This window comes from Lepus europaeus, chromosome 20 (assembly GCF_033115175.1).
Source record: "Lepus europaeus isolate LE1 chromosome 20, mLepTim1.pri, whole genome shotgun sequence".
In the NCBI taxonomy this organism is placed as follows: Eukaryota; Metazoa; Chordata; class Mammalia; order Lagomorpha; family Leporidae; genus Lepus; species Lepus europaeus.
Genome location: NC_084846.1, coordinates 34,055,840 through 34,065,804, shown reverse-complemented (window position 1 = coordinate 34,065,804; position 9,965 = coordinate 34,055,840). Strand labels below are relative to the sequence as shown.

Genomic DNA, 9,965 nt, shown 5'->3' with positions numbered 1-9,965 from the left:
TGGCTCCTGGCTTCTCCCATGGACATCATATGACAGAAGAGTCTGGGGCCCTGCCCGGGCTCCTCTACTCCAGTCTGCTCTGGCAGCCACCTACCATTGCATTCCCACATTCTCCAATGTTCCACTGAATGAGGCTCACCTGGCCTGAGGCGTTTTCCCCATCCCTTTCCTGGGCTGGCACGTGGGGGCCTCCACGGCCTCCTCCACAGGCTCCGTGCTGCTCCATTGGGGGACCACGTTCATCCCTGTCCTTTGTCCCTTCCTCCCTAGCCAAGAGGCCCCCTGCCTGGAAGCCTCCCTTCTCACTGTGGCCTTAGCCCACACTGCAGGCCCACCCCTCCCTCATGGGACCTCACGAAGGACCAGGCCTCCCCCAGACACGCCCCCTGGGGGCCTGCACTGCCCCTGCCAAGCGCTGGGCCAGCTGACCTCGCTGGTCCGCAGACGCTGGTTAGGAGACTGCTCCCACCCCCTTCCGGCCACCATCAGGGCAGAGCTCATGTTCCCGTCGCAGCAATAGGACACACAGGTCTCCATGAGTTTGAGTCGTGTTTTATAAAGCGCCAGCCACAAACAGCAATGCCCAGCGTCTCCAGAGCCCACAGCAGGCCCCTTGGTGAGGGGTCTGGCAGGGAGCACAGCGGGGAGGCAGACACAGCGGCAACGTCTTGGGGACCTCCTTCGGGTCCTTGGCAGTCATGGTCAGCTGGGAGGCACCACAGCCGCACGGCACACCGGGCCCCCAGCACGGTCCTGGGCGGGGCCTCCACAGCAGGGTCCGGGAGGCTCTGGATGTGTCTGCAGATGTGCTGGCCCAGGTGGGGGTGACAGTCTTCTCAGAGGCCTCCCCTGAGGTCCAGAGGCTCGGGTTCACCCCAGTCAGGAGCAGCGGAGCCACAGGGCTTACCCATCCAAGGGTCACAGGATGGGGTCGGAGCCATTCCAGTTCACCAGTGCCCCCTTCCACCTAAGGCAGGGCGACAGGAGAGAGAGAGTTGCAGGGGCCCGGGCAGGAGCCCCTCTCTTACCCACAAGACCCTCGGGCTCCATCTGGCCCAGGCGGCTGCTCCACACTCACACAAACCCACGCACAGGGCCTGGTGGAACACACGTCCACACAGGCTGAGGCGGTGGAGCTTCAGTCACTCACTCATGCCGCAGTCACTCTGTGGCTGGCACTGCTGGGCCGGCTGCTGTCAGGCAGACGCCCGCACCTGTGCAGTCAGCGGTGTCCGGCAATAATTTGGTGGTGGCTGTGTAGACCTAGATACGGGGAGACCCTCGACTGCCCGAAGCGCGGGCCGGGCTGCGGCGGCGGGAGGCGGAGAGACGGGAAGCGCTCCAGGCTTTCCCCTGGGAGCCACGGGATGGTAGTGAAGAGTGGGAGAAGGACAGGAAGGTGACAGATTGTCCAAAAATGATTTTAGGACTCCTAACAAGCACTGAGTGGAAATAAACTAATCCAGGGCGAGACACAAGTTAATAACGACTGCAGTTCCAAAATAAAAGCTGTAGGTAAGACCATGAAATTTCCAAATACTTGGCTTTAACACATGGAGCTGATTTTCTAAGGCCCAACGGAACCACGATCTCAGTAGGTGGAGCTGGGCCCATGGCCTGGCGTTGGGCGGAGTCTCCCTCGACAAGCACCCAGCACCCGAAGGCTCCAGGAACCGGGAAGGGCCGCAGCTCACCTCCACGCACGGCAGTCGGACCTGGCGACTGCAAGCGCTCTCCAGCGAGGTGGATAGCCGAAGGAGCAGACGGGCTTTTCAAAGCCTGAAGCTTTCCTCCAGGCCTGCAGTCAACATCCTAACTGCCAGGGCAGGCGTGGGGTGGGGGTGGGAGGAGGGTTTTCTTGCTTAAACTGTAGCCCTGAGAGGGAAACAGCGAGAAGTGGCGAGGGAACAAGTTCTTCCACAGCCGCACTGCCACGTGCCCCAAGGAGCGCTGGGGGACACCCAGAGCCCCAGTTCTCGGCCCCTCCCTGCCCTCCAGCTCCGCATCCAGATTCAACCACCACTGCATTGAAGATATTTTTTAAAAATCCAAGAGTTCTTTTCTTGTCCTGATTCCCTAAAACACACAGCATTCATCTCTTAGGCATCGTGAGTCCCCCAGGGGTGACGAGCAGCACACGGGGGCATGCGCAGTGGTTACACGCGAATACTCTGCCATTTTACACGAGGGACCGAGCACCCACGGGTTTTGGTATCCACGGAGGCCCTGGAACCCGTGCCCGATGGGCACCGCAGACTGACTGCAGTGGCTCTGCAGGCACCCAGGCCTCCCCCCACCCAACCCACAATTTCCTTCTCCTTCCGCCCTCGGGCTCTTGTGCTTCCTCTCTCTTCAAGTCTGCACACTGCTCCAACTGCTGCATCGACGCCTCTGAGGTTTAGGTTGAAGGTGACAGCAGGATTCGCACTCTGACCTTCCCACTTACTTTCCTCCCAGGGACAGGTACCTCTCGGCTTCGAGAACATCTGTGTCTCCCCTGTTGTAGGTTTTGTGTACTTTGTTCCATCTGAATCTGATCTTCCTCTTACAATGCCCAGCATGAGAAGCTGTGGCGAGCGGACGGGCAGCCTGCTCAGCCTTGAGTATGACGCGAATCCTGAGAGACGCTTCCCAACCTACCTCTGCGATCTCATCAGTGTCACTGGGGGACGTCCAGCGATGCCCAAAGATCTCGCCCCAAGTGGAGTGCAGGTGCCTGGGCACCCAATCCTTCCAACCCTGCCAGCAGACCCCTGTCCAAGTCACCACCAGATGTCCTGTGAATGGACGGGGCCGGCACCACTCCTCCCACTGCCGGGCGGGGCGGGGCTGTGGTGTCTGGGTGCCCTAGGCTACCTTCTGTGCTTCCGAGGGTCGGGTGTATCAGAGCAACCTCTCAAGTGCTTTGGGCTGAGCCCCTTGGTGGAATTCATCCGCATCACGGCGTTCATCTTCATGGCTCCCGGAAGAGACACTGGGACTGTGTTCCCACCACCTGACCAGGCTGGCGCAGCGAGACTGCTCCTGGGTGGGGGTGCCCACTACCAATGCTATTTGAGGCTGGAGTCCGATGACGTCCATAGTAGCTGACGTAGGTTCACTTAGCAGGAACAATGGCCACCGCCTGACCGGCACCACTGAGTAGGTGGTAAAGGCGGGAGAGCTGGGAAGGCACAGGGCTCGTCCCAGGTTCCCAACGAGACAGCCACCCTCAGCAGTGCACGCGGGCTTGGCTGAGTCGGCCACGCTGTCTGGGGTTCCAAGTTTCTTTCCCTGCTGGTCACTTGCAGTTTTGAAACATGTCATTAAAAAGCTTTCACTGTTCTATTAAGGTCTGTGGGCAAACATCACAGTCTCAGGCACCAGGAGCACTTCCTGAATCCAGAATCCCAGAAGGTGACAGAAGGGAGGCCAGAGAGAGAGCGAGACGCACCTGCCCTCCTCCTGGTCCCCCAGGTCCCTGTCCCTCTCCTGCCCAGCCTCTCCCTCCCCTCTGCCACTCCCACAGGCAGGCGGAAGCGCCTCCTAGGCGCTCTCAGCCTGCAAATCTTTCATTTCCTGGAAAAATGGGGTTTGGCTTCAGAACTGGGTGAGTCATATTCACCATGACTCCAAAAAGTTCGTGGAAAATGGAATTGAAATACAAATCTATTCTGGTGCAAAGCATTTTGAAATCCACGCATATTTTTTTTCATAACACGTATTTTCCATGAAGACCCTTGTGCATACGGATTCCTAGTTTTTTTCTGCACCAAAAACAAACCAATCTTTTATTTCCATTTTCCATGGCTTTTTGAAGTCCTCACCTGAGTAACCCTCGCCCTCCTGAACAAGAGGTGCACATGTACCCACAGTACCGGAAACACTGGCGAGAGGCAGCTGGCAATGACAATCAAAGCTGGCGCATGACAGCAACTCGATGACAAGGACCAGTGACAAAATGCTCGCCTGTGCCACCAACAACAGGGACAGAGATGGGGAGGGTGAACCACAGCTGCATCTGAGTGTGTCCGCAGCAGAGGCAGCCCCATTCATCACCCAGCCACTGCTGGCTCGCTCATCAGCGCTAACCAAGGAGGGGGCTTCTCCGCCTCACCTCAGCTCCTATGGCACTGGCGGCAGAGAAACTCTGCTGGGGAGGCTGCCCAGTGCATGCTGGGATGCTCAGCAGTTTCTCCCTGGCTGCAACAACCAAAAATGTCAAGAACCCCAGGAGTGCAACATGGCCCTATTGAGGACCACGGGCAAATGCTGTGGTCCTGGAGTTCAAGTGGACAGCACTCTGGGGACCACATCCCGGTCATAAACAGGCCCCCCAGCCCCAGGGGCGCTCATCACAGCAGAGGGGCGAATTTTCAGCACTGATACACAGGGTGCATTTCCTGGGGAACAAGCCTGCTAGAGCCCAGCAAGAGGCAGAGGTGGGCCTGCTGGCAAAGCTCCGGCCTGCTAGGATCACAGTGGGGACCCCGCTTGCTCACTGCCCACCTCCAGACAAGCAGGCCTGTGTGCAAGTCTCCATGTCTGCGCTCTAGCCATTCAGAACCAGGAGCAGCTCGGCCTGTGCTGTGCCCTCCACCTGCAAGGACCCTCCTCCTCCCCCTCCAGGAGAAGATCCGGGATCCCCGCCTGCAGAAGTGCTCCCCATGACCAGGCTCGGGACAGACCACTCCTGCTGTCCCGGGGGCGCTCACCCCCTCCACACTGGCAGCCACTGGCCACTGCACTCCAGGTACCAGCTAGCAACCCGGGTCTTCGTTCACAGTCCGCTCTCCCATCCCATCACCCTCCTCCTGAGCTCCCTCCTTCCCCACAGGTGCGGGGGCGGGGGGGGGGAGGGCACACACCCTAGGCTCTTCTCAGCCTCTCAACAGCTTGGGGGAGGGGCTGTGATGCTCAGTTGGCAGCAGGGGAGACTGAAGCTGGAGCGGAACCAGCACACAAGGTGACAGCCACAGAACCAGCACAGCTGCATGTGGGCAGCTGGTCAGCTGGGTGGACAGTGGGGCAGCAGGAATGCCCAGAGAGCCAGCCCTCCTTCCTGGGTGAGAGACGGCGAACAGGGAGCCCAAGCAGGAAGGGCCTTAGCATGGCAGTTGCAACAGGAGGCTGCTAGGTGGGCGAGGACGCCGCCAAGGCCCTGTCCCCAGCTGCAGTCGCATTTTTGATTTCTTGTCTGAGCCGCCAAACAGAAACATGTGTGGCCCTGCCCCAGGCCCTGGTTAGGAGTTCTTTCCTCTTCCCCCTGGACTGTTGACAACCACCTCATTTGCTCTCGCTCTGGCCAGGCTGGAGGCGTGAGAGGGGTCAGTGTGCACATCGGCTGTGGCGATGACCCTCAGTGCGGCTGTTTTTGCAGAAATGGCTGGAGGACAGCAGGCCCCACATTCCTGACACAGGCAGCAGAAACAGGAGATGCTCTGAGCCCGAGACGTGCGTCACTCCAGGGAGCAGCCGCAGCGCGGGAACCCGGGGATGCTTCCAATTAGTATGCTCCCCTCTAAGGGCAAAACAAGCAGGCGAGGCGTGGGCAATGTTCCTGTGGCAATAAAGACAGGAGGCGGGAAGTCACACTGCCCGCTTGGTGACCTTCTGCTGGGCTGGGACAGTCCCTGCGCTGCCATGGCTCAGAGTGGGGCCGGGGCCCAGGTCTCTGCCCCCCATCTCCCTGTCGGTAAAAGAGGCGCCTACTTGGGGTGGCACCCAAGTCCTTTCTGTGGACTGTAGCAAGTTACCAGGCTGCAGGTGTGTGAGCTGGGCAGCAGAGCTGGGGTTAAAGGTGGGTGATACACCTCTCCCTGGCCTAGAACGAGAACTTGGCCTCTGCTCTCCTTGAGACCAGGAACGAAGTCTCATCCAGCTGTGTCTTCCACGGAGCCAAGCCCAGGCGTTCCATGGAGGTTCATGTGACGGAAGGGAAACCCCTGACACCCCCACCATCAGGTGCTCTACTTGTCACCCAGCCCAGCCAGCGAGGCGACAGGAGGGCCGTGTGCACCCCACTGCATCTCATCAGCAGCTCCGAATCTGACTCCGCCCTTGAGAATGACCTGAGCTGGGGCTGCAGCACCGTGTGCACCCTCTTCCTGATGGGCAGCAGGACTCACCCCCGCCCAGGCGGGCCCCATCTGCAGCAGGTCCTCAGCGTGACCTCGGAAGCCACTTTCCCAAGTCTCCCTCTTTGAGCTGTTTGAGAATCTTCGCCGAAAACAAAACGCAAAGCCTTTGTAATCCAATCCCTTGGAAGAGGATTCGGGAAGCTGGGCCTGCTGGTTCCCATTACAGGGTTATCTGATGGCTGCAGGCGAGCGGGGGCCCTGCTCAGTGTCTCAGGAACAGCGCAGGGAATGTGTCACCATGTGGACTGTCTAGGTGGACCCACCAAGGCGGGGGGTGGGGGGGCAGTGGGGGACGAAGGACAAGCAGGTGGCCAGCCAGCAAAGCCCTAGCAGACAATGGGATGTACACACCTGGGGGAAGGCGCTCAGCCCCGAGTGTCCTGTTGGTGGGGGGACACTGGACAGTCCACATCTCAGCTGCCATCTGACTCACAGGGCAGCAGGGGTGGAGAATGCCAACTCTTGGGCCCCAGCCTGGACCCTGAAGCTTGAAGACCACGTGTTCCCAAGGGGTGGACCTTCCACTGGATGCACTCTCCCAGCCCCGAGGGGGCTGGGTGGAGTCTGGGACCAGCAGAGCACCCGGGCCTGCTGTCCCTAACCCCGTGTCTGTACACACATTTAATGCCCCCCATGCTAGAGTAGCCATTCCAGATCATGCGACAGTGAGCACGGCAGAGGGCGGGGCAGTGGCCCAGCCTGTGCCTCTGTCCTCTGGCTGAGGGTTCACCACCTCACTGTCACCTCTGACACACACATGGTCACAGCAGGGTGGGGCGAGGGGAGGGAGGTCCCTGGAGACGGGGGCAGCCCTAGAAGATCAGGAGGTGCTCCGGGCCCACGTCCACCCCTAATGTCTCTGGATGGCTCTCCGCGCCACACCAGCTCCCAGGGAGGGCTCCTTTGTGACCAGGCCAAGGCCCTGGGTCACCCTCACATCATCACCAATGCTGGCCCACAGGGCAGGCGCCTGGTGGGCGAGCAGTGGAGCAGTTGGCAAAGAGGACTTACTCTAGCGGGGGCTGGGCAGGGGCAGGGGCGGGGGCAGGCGGGCCACTCCTGGAGGGGTACAGAGCCAGAGCCAGACGAAGCCTTTAGAGAGAGGGTCCCGGGAGTCCAGAGGTGGCAGAGGCTGTGCCCAGGGCACCCACCTGCAGGAAGGAAGCCTGTGGCCTCCCACGCTGTCCTGCAGAAGGGGCCAAGGCCAGTGTCACCTCCTTTCCCGCTGCGGCCCTTCTCTCATCACTTTGAATGAGTGGCTTTGTACATGAAAGGAAAGCGACCTACATGTGCCCTTAATCCTCCCGATGAAAGATGTGCCGGCCCACAGCCCCGCAGGAATCTGCAGCCCCGGTCTGGCTGGGAAGAGCGGGGGGTGGAGGCGGGAAGATGATGGACAAGGCAGAGAGGATGTGCCACCATCCCCTCCCAGGTCCTCCTGGTGTTCCCACTGTGCACCCTTGCCTGTGGGTGGGCACAACCCCAGACTCCAGGTACCATCTGGACCTCAGGCAGCCTCAACGGCAGAGCCTGGGCCCTCGACCACCTCCCCTGACCCCAACCCACTTCCAAGGCAGGGGAATGGATACTCCCCCTGAGGCCGACGCAGTCCTGAGTGGCAGAGACCATAGCTGTAAGAGCTGACCTTGGGGAGAGCACAGTACTGTCCTGGGCAATCCTGCCACCCCCATGACCCCCACTTTACAGAGGACAACGCGAGGGACACACGGGAGAAAGCAGCAGAAGGCCGGCGCTGTGGCTCACTTGGCTAATCCTCCACCTGTGGAGCTGGCACCCCGGGTTCTAGTCCCAGTCGGGGCGCTGCATTCTGTCCCGGTTGCCCCTCTTCCAGTCCAGCTCTCTGCTGTGGCCTGGGAGTGCAGTGAAGGATCACCCAAGTGCTTGGGCCCTGCACCTGCATGGGAGACCAGGAGGAACACCTGGTTCCCAGCTTTGGATCAGCGCCGTGCGCCAGCTGTAGCAGCCATTTGGGGGGTGAACCATCAGAAAAAGGAAGACCTTTCTCTCTGTCTCTCTCTCTCTCTCTCTCTCTCTCACTAACTCTGCCTGTCAAAAAAAAAAAAAAAAAAAGAAAGAAAGAAAAGAAAGCAGCAGAGCCAGGGTTCGAGCCCAGCAGCCTGGCTCTAGGCCCCATGTTCACAACATCACAAGCTGTGCAACTGCCCAGGGAGGAGGAGCTGGAATCCAGGGTCCTGTCTCCCAGCTGCTCCACCCTCTGCACTGGGGCCGGCCACTCATTGCCAAAGGCTCACGAAGGCTCCCAGATCTCCTGGTGCCAGTATAGTCCCAGCTGCAGCCCCCTAAGAGGCTAGAGACCCCCTAAGGGAAGTGAGCCCTGACCCCCTCCCCTACCTGCCCCTGAAGCCCCAGGCACTGCTGCCCAGGGTGCAGAGTGGCCATGACTGCTCCTCCCGCCTCCCTTGCTGCAGAGGTTCCCGCCCTGGCAGGGCCAGCTTGTCCCCCCTGCAATCCTGCTCAAGCCTCCTGGCTCCCACCAGCGATACATGCCTGCCCTCCTCCTTTGGGCCTAACAGCACTCACCGCATCTGCTGCCTTGAGACTGGAGGAGCCTCTACTCGCCAGCATGGAGGCAGCCCTGCAGGGCACACAGCACGTAGCCACAAGCCCCAGTACTGTGCCTCGCCGGCCCGTGGGGGTCTCGCCTCAGCACAGCCCTCCAAGTGAGAGCCGTCCAGGAACCCCAGCCTCGTTCCTTCAGGCCCTGCTGCCCCCAACCGCATGCACCCACCCCACCCAGGTTCAAGAATGAGGTTCGAAAGCCAGAGCTGGGCCTGACTCACTTGGTTCTGATGCAGAGCTCCAGGGGTGGGATGAGGTCGTTGTGTGTGTCCTCAGGGACCGTCTGGGTGGTATCTGGGGAGGAGCGAAAGAAGCATGCACAGAGGGATCCATGGGTACTCCCAGGACCCCACCCTTGCATGACCAGCCTGATGAGGACAGCTCAGTGGTCTCCCACCCCAGTCACTATATATATATATATATATATATATATATATATATATATATACACACACACACACACACACATATAGCCGGCTCTATTTCAGCGACCACAGCATTCTTTCTACAAATGCCCGATCTCATCTCTCCCTTGCTTCAAAGCCTCCAATGGCTCCCTACTGCCTGAAGGAGAGATGCAAAGCTGTCGGCTCTTTACCACATGTTCACCTTATGCCCTCAACCCCATCACCTGCCCCAGGCCCGGCCCCGGCCCCGGCGGCAGGGCCCTCCCACACCCACTCCGTGACACTGTTTTCCACTGGTCCCGGGAGGGCAGGGGCAGCGCACCCACGGTCAACCGGATCTGCTCCTGCTGGTTGGCCAGGCCGTCGTAGTAGTAGAGGTCGAAGAGCCGCTCAGCTCTCCAGTCGCACAGGAGCTCGGGCTGCAGGCTGAACAGGACGCTGAAGTGGCTCTCGCTGCACACCACCCAGATGGGGAAGCGAGGGGTCTTCAGGAAGCAGCCGACCTGCGGAAGGGAGGGGCCTGGTCTGACACCCGTCCAATGTGTGACACCAGGTGCCCCCACGCTGCTCACGCCAGAGCCGTCCCCAGAGCCCTCCCTGCCCCGCTGCCACCACAGACACCTGGAGCCCAGCCCCGCCCCCCGCCATGGCTCCCAGTACTGCTCACGCCGCACCCGGAAGCTGCCACCACCAGCCTCTCCTCCTCAGGTCTGCTCCCCCTGCCTCGCCTGACCATGGCCACGACCTCTACCATGGTCTCCTCATGCTCGTCACACCCCCGAGCCTTGGCATCCTCTGTCCAGCGGTCCCAAGCTGGCTGGCCCTCCAACAGTCAGCA

The 9,965-nt window shown here is 60.3% G+C and overlaps 1 protein-coding gene across 3 annotated transcripts in view; it reads right to left on the bottom strand.

Annotated features, from left to right (window-relative positions):
* Window positions 1-539: 539 nt before the first annotated feature.
* The window catches only part of MINDY4 (MINDY lysine 48 deubiquitinase 4), a 113,019-nt gene continuing 103,593 nt past the window's right edge, over window positions 540-9,965 (bottom strand). For all 3 annotated transcript variants that reach the window (XM_062179148.1, XM_062179150.1, XM_062179149.1), the window contains 3 exons: window positions 9,450-9,630; window positions 8,942-9,014; window positions 540-967 (listed from right to left, as the gene is read on the bottom strand). In XM_062179148.1, coding sequence (XP_062035132.1) covers window positions 919-967; window positions 8,942-9,014; window positions 9,450-9,630 — 303 coding nt within the window. In that variant the 3' untranslated portion in view covers window positions 540-918. The remainder of the gene's footprint in view (window positions 968-8,941; window positions 9,015-9,449; window positions 9,631-9,965) is intronic.